Below are 21,265 nucleotides of genomic sequence, written 5' to 3' on the forward strand. Positions count from 1 at the left end.
ACTCCATGAACTTTGGTTCAGATCTGCCATCTTGTGCCTTTGACTGATCCCCGTCTATCACTTCTGTTTGAACTGCTAGGCAACCTACCCTGTGATGTCAAATCACTTAGCTCTTTATTGGAGGAAAGTGCCTTATTTGAAAATCAAATCCATCTACCTTTTTCTCATTAACCTGAAACAATATAAACAATATTACCGGTGTCAATCTGCTTGTAAATAAAATACGAAGTCAGAAAATCAAATCTCACTGAGCGCTAGCCTAAAAAGTAGGTATTCAAGTGATCCAAAGCACATGCAAATAAAAAAGGAAAAAATTTTAGACTGTCCCAAGAACTTGAGGACCCCTGAAAATACATATACAAATGCCAGTTTCCAAAACATTTAACTGTTGTTTAAACTACTCACTACTGCCCTTTATATCTTACTCTAAAATTCAAAAAACTTCTAGACCTTCTTCTTGCCTAACTTTCTTTAGTTGTAAATCATATATAAAGCCTAGTTATGTTATAAGTCTAGTGTGTTGCTCAGTAGTTTGAAATCGTCTTGTTACTAAGGGAGGAAAAGACTACTGTATATTTTTATAGGGCCGCAAAGTGTGAGAAGTACTTTCCTCTAACGTTATCTGATTGCATCGTCAGGATAACCATAATTCAGAATGTTTAGGGATTTTCTCAAGTCAAAGAGTTAACCATGACACAATCATAATCGCCCGCGTTTATAGAGCACTCATTACATTTTTAAGGCACTCCTAAGTAGCCCAGATCTGTCCTTTTGGGGTAGGGGATTACTGCGCACCCACTTTACAGGTGAGGGAGCTGATGGGCTCGCTCAAGGTGATACAACCATTAGGTGCCAGATTCAGGATTCCAGTCCAGGCACCCCGGCTAGAGAGTCCTGGTCTGTCAATCATCCCATCCCTGTTCACAGCAGAATCAAAGACCCCGTGGGTTTGTGATTCCCTGTTCGAGAATGAAGTTCAGTGTCATTACTGGTGCTTGTCTACCTCAGGCCCTGTGGAAGTGCCTTCTTTCCCCCTTTCTACCCGGTGCCCATTGCATTTTTCAAAATTCAGATCAAAGCTACCACCTCTGTGAAGTCTCTCCAGACCTTCCTCCGTACAGCCCCCTTCCCCAGGTGAACAGTGAAAAAAAATTTTTAAAAAACCTCCCACTCCTTGACCTACTCCATCTCCATGCCCCGTGCAGCATGTTAAGGTACTGACGTCACTGGCATGTCTAAAAACTCCTTTAAAAGCAGGGCTTTAGTCATTTTCAGGGCACACAGAGGTGGCGCCACGTAGAACCCAGAGGTTCCTACGTGTGGAACACTTCTTACTTTCCCAACTACAGCTCTTGGCCTTCTGGTTCTGAAAGAGAATGTTTTCATGTACAAACACTAGTCTATAAAACATGCCAGAAAAGAAAATAAGTAAGGAAGTAACTCTCTGAAGTGGTGACATGGGCTGTAGATCTATCTTTTAAAGCAACGGGGAGCAAGATTTAAGTTAAAAGACACCAATGGGACATCCTTTAATCTCCAAACAAATCAGGATCAGTGAGACCTGTGTGAAGCCAGCTGTCTCCAGGTCTACACTGCCAGCGGCATCCTTAAGCCCCAGAGCCACTTCTCCTTATGAAAAGAAACGGTTCCCTTTCGATACCAAAGCTATTTTGTGTTACAAGATCATTATTGCCTTTTTAATGACAATATCTAATTTGTTGTGAAATAAATAATGGTAAGGGAAGCTGTAATGGTTTTTGTTACTACAAATAGGACATGAAATTTAAAGAATGACAAAACACTGGTTTAGATGTTTTTACCGTGCTAGATAATACTGCAGATACTTTTTATTCCTCACCTATTACTTGACCACAATTTAAATAACATTCATAGTTGTATTTGGTTGCTATTCTAAAATAGTAAAGCTCTTTCACTGCCTGTGACAAATACGACTCTTGTGCCTCATAACCTGATACATTTAATAAATCTCAATAAAGCAGATTAAACGTCATTAGTCAGGGCATCCTGTCCTCATCTTCGGATCCGTTTCTTGTCTCACAGATCATTTTTTTAAACTACCCTTTGAACTTCATTGTGTTGAAAGTAGTGACCTATCAAATATCCTTACACAGAATTTTAACCTTCATTTAAGGCATAACCTGTGAAGATTCTTTGTGTTTTTTTAAAATGGAGATCAATAATGTTAATATTTTAACATCTCATTTATGCCATTCCAGCAACTATCTTTCTATACCTATTAGATTTTACTCAATACCTACCTATTAATCTCTGTAATACAAAGTTTCATGGGATCTCTCAAAAGGAAAGTGTATTCTGAGCATTAGTTTGATTATTGCAAACATCAGTCAAATTTTTGCTTATTATTAAGGAAGCATGGAGAGCTCTTGGTGCTGGATTCAAAGATGGTGTTCTTCTGTACCCACTACATTATTCAAGACATCGATACCCTCATTAAGAAAGTGCTTTCTAATGCTTTGTGTGTATAAGTTTCACGTTTTATAACGTGCTTGGGAATTCAGGTATTTTTAGTAAACGTGGAGAAGCTTTGAAAGGATAGAGAGCTTTTTTTTTTTTTTTTTTTCAGTGAAGCAGTGACTCAAGGGATCTGGGACATTTTATGTCAAAATCCCTCCCCACAAGCCTAATTCAGATCAGCAGCTGCTGAAAGTCACTCTCAGCAGATCGGGCTGCTCCTATGGAGTGACTCAATCTCTAAATCTTTCCTGTGAACGAAGGTCTTAGCAGCGGGTCACACCTAGTGTATATTTTTGGTCATTATGAAAAGCTGCTGAAAAGAGTTGAGCATTGAGCATAACTATAGAATAGGTGTACTTTGTGCTTGATAAGAGGACAGAGTGTGTGGTCACAACAGCATGAAAATAAACACAGCACATGCCAGCCGGCTGCAGAAGAGCAGCATCAACTGCGGGCTGGAGGTTTGGATTCTGTTTTTATGCTTTGCTCTGTTTTGTTAGGAATTGACCTCCATTTACAGATACAGATATACATACAGATATAGATATTTGCATCTTTCTTTGAGATTAATTGAAATTTATTATTTCATAATAATTTGTTAATTACACATTCTATCATTACTTTTTGTACATTCCTAGAGAATAAAGCATGAATCCTTGACTTATTTCCTCTTAAATTGTATTTACTGCTGTCATTTTCCTAATACTGCTAGACCCTCAGAACCTCTGAACTCCATGTAACCCCTCCTGACTTTTGCAGTTATTGTTGGCGCGTTGTTCTACATATGACTTAAAGTCTATAAGACATTTTCCAAACGCATAACTTGTATTTACCCATGGATTTAGTTCCAGTGTCCTTAATCCTCTCTTAAATTTCCTTTTTTTTTTTTCATCTAGGATTATTTTCTCCACCTTAAAAAAAATAGTCAAGACCTGTGATAGCAAACTTCCTCATTCTTGTTTGTCCAAAAACATTTTATTTCACTTTCATTTTTGAGGGGTTTTTTTTTTTTTTTTTTGAGTCTAGAATCCTAGGTTGAATTCCTTTCTGTCAGTACTTTAACTTGTGATTCATTGTTTGCTGGCTTCCAGTATTTCTGTTTAGAAGTCAGCTTTCATTCTTATTGTGGCTCCTTTGAAGGTATTGTGTTTTTTCTTGAAGATTTTGAAAACATTTTTCGTTGTCATTGACCTTCAGCATTTTGAATATGATCTGCCTTCTTTTCTTATTGTTGGTGGTGGAGTGTATTTATCGTGGTTTACCAAACTTCTTAATATGTATGTGGGTGCCATTCACAAGTTTTAGAAACTTATCTCTGAATATTGCTTTTCCACTTTCTTTATATCTCTTCAATCAATACTTCTGTGACTCCTTTTCTGTTTATGTCTACTCTGCTATTTCTTTTATTTGTCCTTCTTCTTCTCTGTTCTTTTAAACATTTAATCACAGGTACTTTAAAGTCTTTATCTGCTAACTCTAAACCTGGATCGGCTGTGGATCTGTTTTATCTTGATTTGGGGTAGATTTCCTTGTCTCTTCCCATGTCTAGTAATTTCTACTTGCACGCTAAGCATTGTGTGTAAACAAACTATAGACACTACTGATGATGTTTTCTGCCTGAGGCGATTCCATCGTCCTGTGTCAGGAAGCGAAGGTAAGAGGTGGTCACCTCGATCCAATCACATATTCCACAGTGATGGCAAACCCGCCTTCCTCTGGTCCTCCTCTCATCCTCAGGCTGCACCCTCCTGTGCTTGGACTGAGAACCTGACAGATGTTTGTTCATCAGCACCGAAACATTACAGTAGCCCCAGCTCTGCCCTTCAGAGCTCCAGGCCCCATTCAGCTGTGCACCCCACTCAGTTGCAAACTCTGCAAGTCTTGAAGATGAGACTAGTCAGGCACTTGAGGCTGTCATCTCCCCTGTCATACTTTTGCTGCTGAAGCACCTGTATCACTATAGGAGATTTTACTCTGCTTTTTTACAAGCTCTTGACTCAAGGCACCACTCGCTCATGTAGTTGAAGAGCTCAACAAATGTCCTTTGGGGAAAATGACCATGCATTTGAGGGTCCTCAAGTTTTCAAATTGTGTCCCTTGTTCCCGTGCAACTGCAAAATATGGTATGGACTTTCTTTCTTTTCGAAAGGGCTCTCTAGACCTACAGAAGAATTCAGAATTAGCAAATGTCCCCAGGAGAAAAAAATAGTAGCTGTTAATTATTTGTTTATCTATTCACTCAGAAAGATTCTTCCCATCCAGAATTTTAGTTTCTCCAGTTCAAAGTTTTGCCGGGGCTTTCTGGTGTTTCAAAATTATGATTTTTGGTAATGTATCCCATTTTTGCACTTTTACAATGGGAGCAGTAACCTGTCATGACCTAAACAGCCTAGGCAGAAGTGAAAGTTCCTTGTTTTGTTTCTAAATAGATCAATATTAAGTTATGTTACTTCAGAAAGATGGTATCTCAAGGAAGTGCTGGGAAAATAATCTACTGAGATGATCAATTAAATATTCTCTCATGAGAATAAAGCCAAGGACTGTATTTTTCAGAGCTGGCTGTTATATACTGAGTGTGCCGAGGAGCATGTGTACAAATATTCAATATCCAATGAGGAAACGAGACTGAAGCTAAATGTAATCAACACAGCATCCACTAGTGCAGAAAGTAGAGGAACGAAGATACGTTAGTGAAAGAAGCACACAGATTTCACTCAAATCCCAATGAGAAAAAGAAGTAAAGAGGAAGATGATATAGGGACGCTGGTCTTCGGTGTATATCAGGTCCTGGACACCGACTATTGGGCAAATGAGAAGCACTGTGGGGTAATAGGAAGACAGACTCTGGAACCAGACTGCCTGGTTCCACCATTTTCCATGTGACTTTGGGCAAATGACTTAACCTCTCTGTGCCTCAATTTCCTCATCCGCCAAATGCTAGCACTGCTTTGTAGAACTCTTGGGAGCATTGCATGAGTTAATATTTGTAAGGGGCTTAGAAAGGCACTGATGCATCTTTAGCATTCTGAAGTGTTTACTGAATAACTAATTTTATGCACACCCTCCACCTGGCTCTCTTGGCTCACTTCCCTGACAGTAGAGGCAACCTGGCTTCCACAAGAGTCTCCCAGCAGGAGAATTCTGACTTCCAGGTCATTCTGGTGCAGTCCTGGAGACTAGAGAGAAACCCCCTTTTAAGGGGGGTATACTTCTTTAGCCACTCACTTTCTATCGGTGCCTGGAGGTTGCTTTGGGGATTGGACGGTCACAGGCCTGTTTTGCACACTGTTTGTCTAAGCTTCAGTTGGGAGAAATTCCTTTTGCCAATAACCAGCCCAGAAATCTAGTTATGTACTTCAGGTATGGGTTTGACCTCCCAGCTTCTGTGTTTTAACATCGTTTCTCGACATGCAGCCCATTTCTGTGATTCTGGGCTTTAAAATCTTCTTCCTCAGGTAAACAAGAGGCTTGGGTGTCCAGCTGAAGGTGTCGGCTTTAGAATTGTATGGAGCAGCGATGGCCTTGTGGTTTTCAAGTGACTTTCCTCACACAAGCCAACCGCCACGCCCTGCTTTGTTTTATTCTCATTTATCTTGACGGAAAGGATGGAAGTGACGTGGGAACAAAGTAGTAGGTGCCTTTAGGCCGTCTCGTTCCCTCTGAATTCTCCCCAGAAGTCCCATTCTGATGTCCAGAATCTCATTCTGTTAAACCAGCATACTCACTACAGAATTGACGGAAAATTTGGTTTCTGCAGCGTGCAGCTGCTCCAGAAGACTGGCTGCTGTCAGAGGGCAGAGCCCACAGCATGGAGCCTGCCTGCCCCCACATGCCCTAGCTATCCCTGGGGGCAAGCTCTGCCTCCCTTCAGGGACCCCAAGGAAGCCAGACCGAGCAGCCGATACACTTGCACGCGGTGACGCCCTCCTGCAAAGGTCCCTGAAGTTCCCATGTCTGTGGCCTCCTGGGGCTAATGCGTGGTGGTCAGAGTTGGGGTCACATGACCTTAAAAGGTGTTGACTAGTAACTGTGCGTAGACAGAGCGGTGGATCCTGGAGTGGGATGCAGCTGAAGAAATCCAGAAACATCTATTATAGACAGCATTACAATCGTGATACATTCAACGAAGAAAAAGTCCAAGATGTCATAAGAATGTATATACCAAGAGAGGGCAAAGGGCAGACAGACATGTGACTCTTTCCTGTATCACTGGAGGTACATCACCTGTTCCGCAGGGTACCTACCCGAACTGATTTCCAAGTTCCATTCATCCTCCTAATTCGGCAGCTCACAGCCGACCTGCATTGGATGCCGTTTCCCAGGGCAGCAGAGCCCGGAGGTTCTTCTAGAAGGGATGTCCGAGGTCTCTTTCCACCCCGTCAGAGCCTTGGCATCCAGATGTTGCTCTTATACTTCGCATTCATTCACAGTATTTGAAGCTGCTCTTTTCCCCCCCCGCTTCCCTCCCCCAGGTAATCCATCAGCTGCGGCTGTCCGAGAATGAGAGCGTGGCCCTTCAGGAGCTCCTGGACTGGAGGCGGAAACTCTGCGAGGAGAGAGGAGACTGGCCACAGATCCTGCGCCGCGCGGAGCCCAGGGCACCTCCGCCACCTCCGTGCAAGAAGCCCACGCTCCTGAAGAAGCCCGAGGGGGCCTCCTGCAGCAGGCCGCCCCCCAAGTTCTGGGACACTACCCTGTGATGGACCCCGACTGCAGACTCGCTGCCTGGAGATGCCAGGTTCACAGGCAGAGGCTGCCCCTGGCACACGCTAGGGCCTCTGTCCGCATCTACACGAAAAGCACAGGACAGCCCAGTTAAATACACGAGATTCCCTGGGTGTGTGAGTGTCCGTGTGTCTGTGTGCGTGTCTGTGTTTTCTCGTCCGTTCTGCGGGGATGCACTCTGATCTTCAGGTTCTGTGGTCCCAGGGCCCTGCTACCCCGCGGTAGCGAGAGAAAGGCTGCACCAAGCGCAGATGAGCAGGAAGAGGATGATGGAGGAGGGGGACCCCCCCCCCGCGCCGCAAAGTGTGGTGGTGTTTACGGGGTCCGGCCACCTGCTTCTTGTCCTCCAGTCATTTTACTCTCCTACACTCTCCAGGGCCTAGGTTTTATTTCTTTGTAGGTGTTTGCGTTTTCTTGGAATTACAATCCTGTTAATGATTGACATGTTTGTTATTGTATTTTATAATTTTATGCAATGGGTGGTGCTCCCTTTCTTCAAAATACAGACTTTAAAAAATCATTTCTAGAACTTTTCTTTTCGTACATACCCTTTTTTTTTTTTTTTTTTTTTAATGTAGAGTACCGAAAAATCCCAAGGCTGTGTTCTTGTTTTAGCTTCACCGTTCCAAGCTCTGCAAACGTACAGCTGGAGTCCGATGTCTTGTGTTTCATTCACTGATCAGGAGGCGGTTCCTTCCTGTGCCCTGTGTTTCCAGGCACACAGACTGTGAGCTCTTTATTGAAACCTCATCCCCTGACTTCAGCGGAGGTTACAGGAAATGGTGCGGCACCCGCTTAAAGGCGTATGGCTTCAGAGTCATAGCAGCGGATGTGCGGGGGCGCATCCAGTCAAAGGTCTACGCGGTACCAATAAGCATGCTGAGATTTGCTGGTCTGAGCCGTGATGCTGCCACACAAGACGCCTGTCCCCTCTGAGCTCCACTGCATGTCTCACCCGCTCTATGTCCTCAACCCTCCTGTGATGCCCCCGCCTTGCTTACCCATGCGCTTCTGTTGGCCTCAGACCATGGTGTCTTGCTCCTTGGAACTTCGTTTTCATAGCAGCCTTGGCAAAGTTACCGCGCCAATAAAAGGGTACAGCCCTGTTGTTCTGTGTGTTATTTATGTGCCCCTGTTGTTCTCCACAAACACTTCCGTTTCTGGATCAGGTCAGCAGGGGCAAGGAGACCTCTGTTCGTGTGTTCTTCTCACAGCATCTTGCAAACTTTAGGGCCTACGGTTTTTTGTTTTTGTTTTTTTTTTCTTTTTTGCGGTACGCAGGGCCTCTCACTGATGCAGCCTCTCCGGTTGCGGAGCACAGGCTCCGGACGCGCAGGCGCAGCGGCCACGGCTCACGGGCCCAGCCGCTCCGCGGCACGTGGGATCTTCCCGGACCGGGGCCCGAACCCGCGTCCCCCGCATCGGCGGGCGGACTCTCAACCGCTGCGCCACCAGGGAAGCCCTACGGTTTGTTTTAAAAGAAAGATTTTTATGGTTATTCATACATAACTACCAGGTAGGCCTACGTCAACTGTAGGACAAATATGATCATTATCTAGGAATCCTGTTAGGCCAGGAAACCAGGAGAGCACTTCCACTGCGAAGACGGTTTGTGATGCTCACAGATCCCACACCGAGCGAGGGAGGGCCGCGCGCAGAAGCCCCTGGGTGCGGCCAGAGGCAGAGGAAGCAGGGGAGCTGGTGGGCTGGAGCTTTTCCTGGGGCTTCCGGGGCAGGAGCGGGCGAGGCGGGTGTGCACGTGTGGACCGACGGGCTCGGATGGCTTCAGCCGCTCTCGGGCACAGAGGCTGCCCCTGGTCCTCTGGTTGCTGGCCCCGCGCGGGGGGATGGAGGCCTGGAGTGGGAGTGGTGGATGGAGGCGGGGGGCGGGCTGTGGGCTCTGCAGGCTCGGGGGTGTCTTCTCTCTCTGGGACTTGGCCAGCCCTGGGCGGGTCAGTTCCTTCGGCCTCAGCCAGGGACAGATGTGGAAGCATCAGAATATGCAGAAGATTAAAAGACGCAGCTGAGACGTGGTTACGTGGCAACAGGACTGACGTCACCCAACCAGTTCAGGGGGGCGTCTGCCCGGCCGCCCGCTGGACAGACAGACACCCAGCCTCGCTCCCTGCTCTTTCTTCGCACTCTCGCCGACATCCAACCTCCTAAGCCCGGTCCCTAAGTAACCGCGACACCAATTCCCTTGAGACACCTGCTTCCGTGGCCAAGCCTTCACACTGTAGGCACTTCATGACCTTGGCTGCATTAGCGGTGGGAACTGGATTTCTCCTGCTAACACGCACGATGTTTTTATTTAGACCAGAATGAAAAGTGAACCGTCCAGGCATTCGACTTGTGAGGACGTGTTTCCGGTGTGCACTGAGCACTTGCCGTGACTGTTTTGGTTGCTTTGCACATAGCATTCGAGCCCTGACACTGACATATGCCTTCCTGATAATTCTCATCTCCTGGGCACCCACCCTGAAGCTGAAGCTCAGAGCTTTAAGGAGGTTGTCAGAATATTAAACCCTCATCTTTACGGTTCCAAAGCTCATGCCATTTTAACTTGATAGACAGAAATTTTATACTTATTGCATGGAAGTCTATCTTGAAAAAGTTCATCAAATGATCTTTTGGGGGGAGCACCGCCGTGGGAAACTCTGAAGGAAGCCTATTACAGGGAAGGTGTACATGAAGCCAGCCACTGAGGCACATATGGACCCAGATGACCCTCTCTCTGTTCTGTTAACCTGGTCACAGCGCGGGGCTTGTGTAGTTATTACCTGACCCTGATCGTCACCTACTCAAGCATCAGGCAAGAGTAAATATTGAGTCTGTCTCGTAATCCCTTTGTCTCACCTAAGGTTGTTCATCTTCCAGAGCTAAAGGCCAAACCCCTTGAAGATCTTCTGACACACAGACTCCTGACTCAGTAAGTACAGCCTTTCGTGCATTGCTTTCTGCTCTCCGCAGTGGAGAGATTTCAGTGTGCGTTCGTCAGTAGCTTACGCGCAGCTGATTGTACCTGCTCCGCTCATATGATGGAAAAATCAGCTCAGGCTCAAAGCACTTCATAGCCAGGAGAGTATTAACAACATTAATAGTCAAAATAATCTGAGATAAAGTCCAAGTCTGGGGGGATCTTAAAGGTACCCTCAGGGTGGCTCTCTAACAGTTACAACCGTGTCAAGATAATAAACAGGGGTGCCATTCTGGGTAATAAAGCACGGAATGTTATTCCACATAAGCAAGATTTCCACAATTGTGTAGGTTTGCAATATATTTAAAGATGGTATTTTAATTGCTATCAGACCATAAGGTATGAATTATGATATATTATCAGGCCTGAGACCCTACATTTAGTGATATAATTGGTGTGAATTATTACTCTATGTTAAGACACTGTCCAGTCTTATTGCTTTAAAAAATGCCTTATGAGAGGGCTCTCAAAACTATTATCAAAATGTTCATAGTGGGTTCAAACGATTTAAAATGCGTTTTCCACAGTGGAAAAATATATCATTAGTATTCTTAAATAGTGGCATATAATTTAGTAGAATTATGCTACCCAATGAAAGCAATAGCCGATTAAAATCTTAGATTTGTAAATGAACTTCACATGAAACATTACAGAACTTGGACAAAGAGTGTATTCTGATTTCCATAGTCTAGAAGGTTGGATACATTTCTGGGAAAATTCTATTCCTGTTCATTTTCAGCCAGACATCAAACTCAACTCCTATCACAGTAAAGGACATGAAGTTATTACATAATAACATTCTACAATGGGACACATTTTACCCCCTGGCTATTACTCTGCACTGCTAATTTTGTCCCAGCTTTTAAATGTATGTCTTTAGTTAGAAATTAAAAAGTTTTTTATTTTTATTTTAATTCTCATTGGGAAATTTTCAACAAAAAACACTCAAAGCTGGAAAAACAAACAAACAAACATGGTGTTCCAAGTAAAAGTTCAATGTAATTTCATTACATTTTTCAAATTGCTTTTAGCTTCACGTAAAAATCCAGGTAATAGAGATGAAAGCCATGATATTTCTATTTATTGTGCAATGGTATATACTCCACAACGTTCATGGTTTCCCAAATCAGTAGCACTGCTTTCAAAAAACTGAAAAATATATTCTTTATGCCCATTGTACTTCTTTTACATCTTATTCCTAAGCAATGACTTTATCAAACAAATTCTACAATGTTTTACCCATATGAGTTACAAAGTTACCCACCTAGCAAGGGGTTGTAGCATGCTGAGTTATAGCCTGGAAGAATTACCTTTGTAGTTTTTCTCTTTACCTAAGTACCCTGGACCCCTGGGATGTTCCATTATTGTGGTTTCAGTAAGTTTCTCTAAAATCCAGGATGCTTTGTAAAACTTTAAAGATGATTTTCAAAGGGTAAGTCTTATTGGATTGCCTATAATACATTTCTATCACCTGTTCTAATTTCTCAGATCACTTTTCAGATTTAAAAAAAAAAATCTATACCTAAAATATCATTTTTGTATGATCTGACAGCACAATATAACCTGGATTTTATGTCGTTTACCAGATCATTACAATGGCAGAAGAAAATCTTGATGTTTTCTCATAAGAAAATATCAAAGGTGAATAAATCTATGCATTTATTTCAATTTTTGTTTTATAATAGGAATGCATCAGATGTGTCTTCTCTTTCCTTTGAATTAGTCATCGACAGACATCCTGGCATATCTGCTAGCTTGCCTTTTCCTACAGCCCCAGGGAGCGTGCGCTGCTTCAAAAGAAGGCTCCAGAGCTGGCCCAGATGACATTTTCCTGATGTCACCCTTAGTTTCTAAAGTCTAAAGAAAATGAAAGAGAATGAAACTATTGATAAATTCCAAAGGGGGAAGTTCAAATCGCTAAAGAAAAATGGAATAAAACCAAATTCAATTGGAGGTTTTGATCTTTTAAGATTTCTGCAAACAAAGAGGCTGGAGGTCCCTGATCTAAAACAATGGGTTGAAAGTGTATAAATTCTGTCACGTTGTGAAGAGTGGTTTTCTTACTGAACCTGTCTTGAGGGCTCTATTAAGCTGAATTGCATCAAACCAGGTCTTATATGGTCATCAGAACTGGTCCACCCCGCAAATTCCCTGTTGTGGTACACCCACATTATTGTTGAATAAAATAATCAATCTTAATACTGCAAAATATTAAGCATTTTGGATACTTTTTTCTATAAATAAGCTGTACATACATGTGTGTTGTAGGGGAAAGGGTTCTTCAGATAATTGCATTTGGAGAACTGTTGTCATTCCCTTGGGCTCTGAAGCTGTTATAAGGGGATAACATTCCATATTTTAAAAAGCAAGAAAAGTTGCCTCTAGCAGAAGAGACGGAAGCCACAGGAAATCCACGTAGTCATGACCTCAGCTCCTGAAGGCTGTTAAGGGCAGGGAAGTAGGGAATTCAAGGTGACATTGCATAACTACTGGGCACCAGGAACGCCCACCACCTTCCAGCCCCTGGTGAAAGGCAAACCCTACAAAGATGGAATGCTTGATGCCCAGAGCAACCAAAAGCCAAAACTTGGCTCTCAATGACTCTAAGAAAAACCTCATTAAAGGTCCAAGTTTGGGGCTTCCCTGGTGGCTCAGTGGTTGAGAGTCCACCTGCCGATGACCCTCTCCCCTCCTGGCAAGAGACGCCTATCAGATTTGCAAGCATTCAGAAGTTATTAAAAAGTTATAAAAAATATATCTTTTTAAATAATAGAATGAGAACGATCTCTACAAACTGGCATGAAGTGATTTCAAAGATCCACCATCTCATGGCAAAAGCAAACTACAAAAAAATATGTGGTAGGCTATATTTTATGCCAGAAAAAAAGGAAATAAGAGTAAAAAACTCAAACCTAGGAAAATATTGCAGACGGTCCCTGATTTAGGATGATTCGACTTATGATTTTTCAACTTTACAGTAAAGCACAAATGATACGAATCAAACCATACTTCCAATTTTGAATTTTATTTCTCATGAAGTTGGGCAGTAGTGGCGGGCCACAGGGTCACGAGGGTAAATGACCGATACTCTTACAGCCATCCTGCACCCAGACAACCATTCTTTTCCACTTCAGTACAGTATTCAATAAATTACATGAGACAGTCAACCCTTTATTATAAAATAGGCTTGTGTGAGATGATTTTTCCCAGCTGTAGGCTAATGTAAGTGTTCTGAGCACTTTTAAGCTAGGTTGGGCTAAGCTATCACGTGCAGTAGGTTAGGTGCAGTAAATGAATTTTCAGCTCACAATATTTTCAGCTTACGAAGGGTTTATTGGGATGTAATCCTATCATATAACAAGGAAGATCTGCATAGGGGATTGGTAGAAGTGAGCTTAAAGAAATAGAATCAGGCCTAATAAATCCGAGTATCTTTTTTACATAATTTTGACACATCTAAGTGTTTTACATATTAAAAAGTAAAATTTAATCAAAATAATAAAAAATGTATCTTGAAATTAAATACAGATACAAATGAACCGAGATGCATATCAAAATAATAATGTAATCATATCTTAAAGGAATTAACCGAATGAGTATTTTAACTGTACATCTCTAATAGAATAGAGTCCAAAGACGAAAAGAATTTCAAAGAAATCTTGAACTTTACTTAATAATTCTGTTGATAACTTGGTATTATGAAAATAATTGTGAAGTACTTTGCTTTCATGGTAGGATCAGTCAAATGAGTTGACATATTAGTGTTGGTGGGAATCATCAGAAAAGAAGGGTACAAACATAGAATGAGGAAATGTGAGAAAGAATTCTGTGGTTTCAGATTTGATTTTGCTTTCAGAATAAAACATTTTTTTAAAAAGTCCAGCTCTATCCAGTGAAGGCACCTAGAAATAACAAACCCTATTAGCAGTGAATACAGCAAGCACACAGATCTAGGTTTCTAACTGGCAAATGTCACCCCTGGGGCAAAGAGAATAAGAGGTGAGCCTGGGTGGCTTTTTGTGATCAGAACACAAGGAAGTGCTCACGCCAACACAAAACAGGAGCTGGCCAAATTTGAGGCTCTTCTATTAAAACTATAGAAGAAACACTACAAGGAATGATACAGGTAGTTTACATTTTAAACAAATAGTGGAAAAATTTTAAACCTAAAAAAGAAAACTAATCTAAAGCACTTTGTGACTAAATCACAAAGAGGCAGGACCCAAAACATCAATAAACAAACCCAAAGCATGGTCCATTACAAGCATAAATTAAGAATACCAGGAATCACAGTAAATGTGAACAGATAATATTGAAAGGATGGTGAAATTCAAAATGCACTTGACAAAAAAAGAAGGATGAAATTCAATAAGGAAAGGGAAAAGAAAAGAAATCCAGTTAGCTGAAATGGAACTTGCTGTCAGAGTATGTTGCCTTCTGTGAAAAATTCTTTCAAGTGTCATGACCCCTAATCTGCTCAACAATGAAAGAAGGGTAATATAAAGAAGTGAGTATGATATGGAATGGCACATGTGAATGTTGTTTGTGGACTATGCAAACATTAGCTGCCATTATTTTACCTGGAATTACTGCTTTGGACTTAACTGCTTTGTTACTCACTTCTTGTAGCTCTTGGAGCAGCTAAAGAATACTTAACTTTTGCTTTTCCTAAGTGATCTTAGACAGCTTTGAGGCAATGAAAGAGAAAGAGTAAATACGGCTCCTATCTGTTATTCTACTTTACCCCAGGAAAGATAAAAACTAAGAGCCCAGTCCCTACGATGTGCTGAGTGTAGGGGTCTGATATCCATTCATCCCTAAGGAGTATTAGGCTGAAACTATAGGGACCCAGGTTCTAAGTCCTGGCTTAGCAGTTAGCTTGCCTTTTGTCAGTGTGTGTGTGTGTGTGTGTGTGTGTGTGTGTGTGTGTGTGTGTGTGTGTTGGTGTGTGTGTGTGTGTGTGTGTGTGTGTGTGTGTGTGTGTGTTTGGGGGGCAGAGAGGTGAGAGGATGTATAGTAAATTACTAAACAATAATTCTAAAATGTTATGATTGTCATCATAATAGGATAATTGATATTTTTGAAAAAAACACGATAGAATCACCAAAAGATTATTTTGTCCCAACCAGAAAATATAAAAGTGATGGTCAACTACTAAAGAAGAAATGGCCTATCTCTGGTCAGTGAGAAGAATGAAACTCATCCGAGGTACATAGTCAGTTTTAAGAGTATATACATGTTAAAGAAACAAAACACAAAAGTGAATTCAAGGATTCACTGTGCTGGAAACACGAGCCCACTGTGTTCAAATGATGCTCTGACACTTATTCCCAAGACGTGGCATTTCTTTTTGTATGATGAAAAAAAAAATGATTTGAAATTGTAAATAAAGCCCTCCCCCCTAATGATCTGACAGTGTTAGACCTTGTCTCTGGCAAGCCCAAGGAAAAAGACAAAGAAACACGAGGAATTCCGAGTGCCAGAGTTTATCAAAGACAAGACGGTATCTTCTTGAAAACTGCAAGTAAGGTTTAAAAGATGATTTCATAGAAAAGAACATCCAACCTGACCAAGTGCGGGTGTTAGGAGGCCCTGAAATGCACACTTCTTCCTAGTGGGGCCACGCTTGTGGATCCTTTGAAATCTAAAATTGTGGCAAGAACGGTGAAGCGGGAATTTAAAGAATTTGCGCATGAGTCTCCATAAAACCTAAGAGGTTCCTGGAATCAAAGCAACTGCAAAGACCCCTAAGCTGCTGTCTCATGGCACATTTTAAATACATAGACGGTTATCAAAACAGAAATCAAACAAGGCAGACGACATAACTTTTTTTTCCAAGTAAAACTATTATGTGTTTGTTTTGTATATACTAATCTTTCCCCCTGATAAAACTTGGGGCGGGGGGGAGGTAACAACAACAACAAAATGAACGGCTTCCTAAATAACAATTCCAAAGAGAATACCTTAGGTCTTTGATACGATCAAACGATTCATATTTTTGAGAATTTATTACGTGGTGAGTCTACAGTGGTCCCAGGGTTTACAAAAACCGAAAAATCCAGAGCTCCAGGTCTTGAATATGTAACAATCTGGACCGCTGAGTAAAAGAGTAGCAGCAATAAAGCCTTAAAGCCTCAAAATCTAGCCATTATGAGAACAGGTGGCTTGGAGATAATAATAAATTAACTCTAAGACATGGAAGGAGAGACAGGCGCTTCTCCATCTCACCATATGCCATCCAAAACCTAGAAAAAAGCAGAAATAAAGTCAGACTGATGAGGTACCTTAACGTAAAATCTTGTTTTACGTCTGGAAAAATTCTTAAATTTTGTGTGCTAGATGCCAAAGGTAACATCCCTTTGAATAGACAATTAAAGAAGTGCATTAACTAATGTCTAACAGGAACTGACATAGCGTTGGAGGCCATTTATACTTCAAAAGCAAACAAACAACATAGAAAAAGAGATCAGATTTGTGTTTACAGAGGTGGGGGAGGGGAGGAGGAATTGGATGAACTAGGGGTGTAAAGTACAAGGTGATAAACATAATTAACACTGCTTTGCGTTATATATGAACGTTGTTAAGAGAGTAAACTCTCAGACTTCTCATCACAAGGGAAAAATAGTGCTTTTCCTTTTCTTTTATTTTGTACCTGTAGGAGATGATGGATGTTCACTAAACTTACCATGAATGTAAATGTCTTGATGTATGTAAGTTAAGTCAGCACGTCACACACCTTAAACAGTGCTGGGGAGTTCCCTGGCTACCCAGTGGTTAGGATTCTGAGCTCTCACTGCCGTGGTCCTGGGGGTTCAATCCCTGGTCAGGGAGCTGAGATCCCGCAAGACGTGTAGCCAAAAAAAAAAAAAAAAAAACACTTAAACAATGCTGTATGCCAATGATATCTCAATAAAACTGGAAGGAGATTCTTTTCCCATACTGGTTATTACAGAATATTAAGTAGAGTTCCCTGTGTCCTTGTTGATTATCTATTTTATATACAGTATTGTGTATAAATTAATCCCAAACTCCTGATTTATCCCCAAAGAATCTGAAAAAGAATGAATATATGTATACGTATAACTGAATCACTTTGCTGTACACCTGAAACTTACACAATATTGTAAATCAACTCTACTCCAATATAAAATAAAAATTAAATTTTGAAAAAACGACAGCCCTATTTAGAAAAACAAAAAAACTGGAAGGAGGAGGAAAAAAACAACTAATGAGGGAGTGAATTATTTTCTGCCATCATAGGTTTTTATAAAATGTTACCTTTCGGGGTTTCATTCATGCCTTTATTTTAACTTGCCCAGGGCCCAACCTGTGTTTCTGTGCCCGGGGCTGGCTTTTGCACGAGAGGCTGAGAGAGTCTGGCCATCCACACCCTGTTCACCTCTTTGAGTTAATCCTAACCTCAGTAGCAACAAAAATGCTCTCTTTTTGACCAGATGGAAATCTGAGACCAGGATTTCCTGGGACAGGCATTTCCACCCAAGGGTTCGTTGTAGAAGGGTTCAGATTAATTCTCTTCAGTGGATCAAACCAGCCCTGTGGGAAGCAGGTCACCTCCCTTCCCTCTGTATGTATTATTTAAAATCAGCTGAGGGTCACCCCCGGACTGTTTCCATGAGGTCATTTCTTGTTCATCATCCATGGAGATGTTTGCCCACAAGCAGTGGTAAAAAGCACAAAGGACAGAAGGGCCTCAAAAGGAGAAAGTAAAACACAACTGAGCCAAGCACATAGTTTCCATGTCACAATTCCCGGAGCTCACATTCTGTTCTTGTCGATGAGGAAGCAATATAATGTAAAGTCCTGTCACCGTAGCTATTAATAACTTGGAAGGCGGCCAGAGCCACACGGGTCCAGGGGAATGTTCTGTCCTTAGTTATGCCATCAGGGTCTAGATGTTTTCTCTCTGAGACCAGGCCTCTCTGTCTCCTGCAAGCCACGTGTGAAGCTTCTCATTTTCCAGTCACACATAAGCCCTGATTAGGGGTGATAAGGACCGATTATTTTTAAGAGACTTAAAAAAACCACAAAGAACTCAGAGTTCCAGAACACTCCATTAGCACTCTCCGGTCCTATTTTAGAAAACCAATAGGAAAAATGTAAAACGGAGTGGGTTGGAAAGGTTTTTCAGCAAAGCAGAGTTGTAATTTTAAGTGGGAGTTTTGTATTGAAACCCCCGATGGCAAACATGATTAAGAGAAGCTTGGCTCCACTGTTTATAGCAAACCTTGATTAAATACAAACAAACAAATTAAACAAAAAAAAAGAAAGAAAGAAAAGAAAAAAAAAAAGCTCCTTCCAGAATGTTCTGTGGTCCTTACCCAGAAGAATGATCTTGGAGGAAAAAAGAGCAGAGATCCGTGGACTTAACCATCTGTCTTGGTCCCCCTTCCTCCCTATTTGCTTCAATGCTCCGTCCATCTGTATGACTTGCCTACTCTGGTCTGTCTTTTGAGTTTCAGCTTTTCAAAGAGCAGATACCACACCAGCTTATTTTATGTTGAGCATCTCTCACTGGGGGCTTTATTAAATGCTAAGGAATAATAAGACTTATAATTGCACTGTGATTCCCTGGGATTTTTTTTTTTCTGAAGTAAGGAAGGCTGAACCTGATGTGTCTGTGTTTTCCTCCGAGCCTTTGGTACCAGGAGGCCCAGGGCATTAAAAACAGGACCACCTGGAATGGGCCAGGTGACTGTACACTCCTGGGGGCTCCTTTCCTACAACCCTTTCCCCCTGCTCCCTTCTGTTCCTGGTTCTATAAAAGGGGTAAGCGCAGGGCAACCAGCCATAAACCAACATCAGAAGAGCATGAAGAATTCACCTGTCAAGAGGAGAGATAAAACCTGTTACGACTACAGGACAGTTACAGCACAGTGAGTAAGGTGTAGAATCGCTGGCAGTAAACGGGACTCATTTGCTTTCAAGGGGTGCAACTCCGAGCTAAGGGGAAACGTGCTGAATCTTTGAGAAGCGTGACGGGGAGAGTACATAACCTGACAGCATCCCAGGTGGCATCTGGGGCCACGCCTGCAGACAGGAAGGTGGAGGGAGGAGAACTCAATGTCTTCTCATGACTCGGAGAAGAGTCGGTGGGAAAGTCGACTCTTAGGCAAGAGCATTCTCATATTTAGGAAATAGTTTCGTCCACGTGATCTCAGTTAGGCTGCAGCTTCACCTATTCTCTTCCTCTTCCCTCTTCATCTTTCTCCTACTTCCACCCTCATTTTCTTCTTCTTGTTCTGAATGAAATAGGAGTGGTCCTCAGGAGAGGTCAGAGGACGTTACGTGGTCGTCATCTGCTGTAAAACGCTCATTCAAAATGACCTTTCTAATTTCAAGAATTGGAAAGGTCACTTTGAGTTCAAGTGAATTGTTTCCCCCGTTCTTCATTTTTCACCTGATAGAGACACCAGCTCATGCATGACTCTGCTATGGTCTTAGGTTCTTTTCTTTACAATGAACCATTTCCCAAGTTCTGGGAACTTGCTGACTTCAAGTCAGCAGAGCAGACCGTTGGGAAAGGAGGAGAGAATGGACCGGGGAAGACGGGACTTCCCGGACCCATGAGGAGGGACAGGCATCTCTAGTTTCTCACTGTCTGTGATCCTCCTCCGCCCTTACTGATAGGCATGTCCTTTGGGAGAAACTGACCCCTTTGTGGTGCAGAAGAAAAGAAAGGTGATCGCCATGGTCTTAATTCCACATTCACCTTGGTTTCACTTGCAAAAAATTGTTTCAAATGCCCTCATCTGTCAGAATTTCTCTCTCATTGCTGCGCAACGTTGGTCTTTTACTCCACTCTTTTCCTCATCACTCTTTACTGTCAACTCTTCCAAAGTTTACCTCTAATACTCCTCGAGCATGTAAGGATCCAGGCACAATATAGTATGGTTTTGCAATGTTTTATACTCTATCAATTAATGCTTATAGTCCTGTGGGGTCAGAACCATGTCTCTTTGTTTCAAGTCTTTTATTTGGAAAGTGAAAACTCAGTAGACACGTTTTGTCTGACTGATGGGCTAAAGGCGCTGGGAAGTCCGGCAACCTCCTTTCTTGTTGATGTTTGAGCAGGTGCCAGATTTAGCCTGACTTCCCCGTCTACAGAAGCAGTGGGATTTATTCAGAGTAACGTTGGGAGTTTTCTAGATCAATATGGCTAAGTGTTCGTTATCGAGAATCCCCTGAATACCCCCTGCAAGTCTGAATTGTTGATTTGAGGAAGCTAATTGGCTTCTTCCAAGTTCTTTGAATTAATACTGGCATTATTTGCCAAGTGAAACTCCAACCTCTATAGTTCACAAGGGCATTTTATGTGCTCATTACAAGACATCGAATAAGTGTAACACGTTAGAGGTCATTTAAATGAGTGAAAGGGTGTAACAGGAAAATCCTGTGCAGTCAGAACGACGAGATCATAGAGGATTTTCTTCTCTGACAGTAGGTTTAAAAAAAATCATATTGAAGATCCGATAGAGATCCAATTGGAAAGGATCACAGAATATTGAAAGATATATTCTCTCCTGAAACGTCAACAAAATTCTTTCCTCATATTAAAAGTATAATGTGTGGTTTGATTAAACTGTCTGAAGTACAATACAAAGATTAGGAACTACCTATTAGGAACCTGATCAGATTTGAGAGAGAGAGAAAAATTCAGCTTGGAAAGGAAAACAGGTAGCATTTTGTCTGATTTAAACTCTGAACTGTAGCTTTATAAATCTTCCTCCTCCTTCGCCCAAAGTGCCAAAAATAAAGCTTTATTATTTTGATCAAGAGTGCTGAAGAAAAAAAGAAAAACAATGTTCCCTCTATAGAAAGGCAGGAGTTGGTCCTAACCGGGACAACAGAGCTTACACTCAAGGAGATGGCTGGAGTCTATCCTGAGAAAGTTCTAGGTCATCTGCAGTCGTTACACATCTCAAGCGTTTCAGGGCTGGAAGCAAGACCCAAATACCTTGAGAATATTTCTCCCTGTGGCTGGATTGGCACAATTTGCTAGGACAAGAATAAGAGGTTTTTTGTTTTTTTGGGGGGGTGGTTTGGTTT

The 21,265-nt window shown here is 42.1% G+C and overlaps 1 protein-coding gene across 6 annotated transcripts in view; it reads left to right on the forward strand.

Moving 5' to 3' along the window:
- The window catches only part of MYO16 (myosin XVI), a 537,770-nt gene extending 525,373 nt beyond the window's left edge, over positions 1–12,397 (forward strand). For 5 of the 6 annotated variants that reach the window (XM_067016250.1, XM_067016252.1, XM_067016251.1 and 2 more), the window contains one exon: positions 6,969–8,329. In XM_067016250.1, coding sequence (XP_066872351.1) covers positions 6,969–7,196 — 228 coding nt within the window. In that variant the 3' untranslated portion in view covers positions 7,197–8,329. Of the gene's footprint in view, positions 1–6,968; positions 8,330–10,098; positions 10,151–11,883 lie in introns of those variants that run through there. The other variant, XM_067016255.1, reaches the window with a different exon arrangement.
- The last annotated feature ends 8,868 nt before the right edge of the window (positions 12,398–21,265 follow it).

The sequence above is a fragment of the Kogia breviceps genome, chromosome 16 (assembly GCF_026419965.1).
Source record: "Kogia breviceps isolate mKogBre1 chromosome 16, mKogBre1 haplotype 1, whole genome shotgun sequence".
Lineage (NCBI taxonomy): Eukaryota > Metazoa > Chordata > Mammalia > Artiodactyla > Physeteridae > Kogia > Kogia breviceps.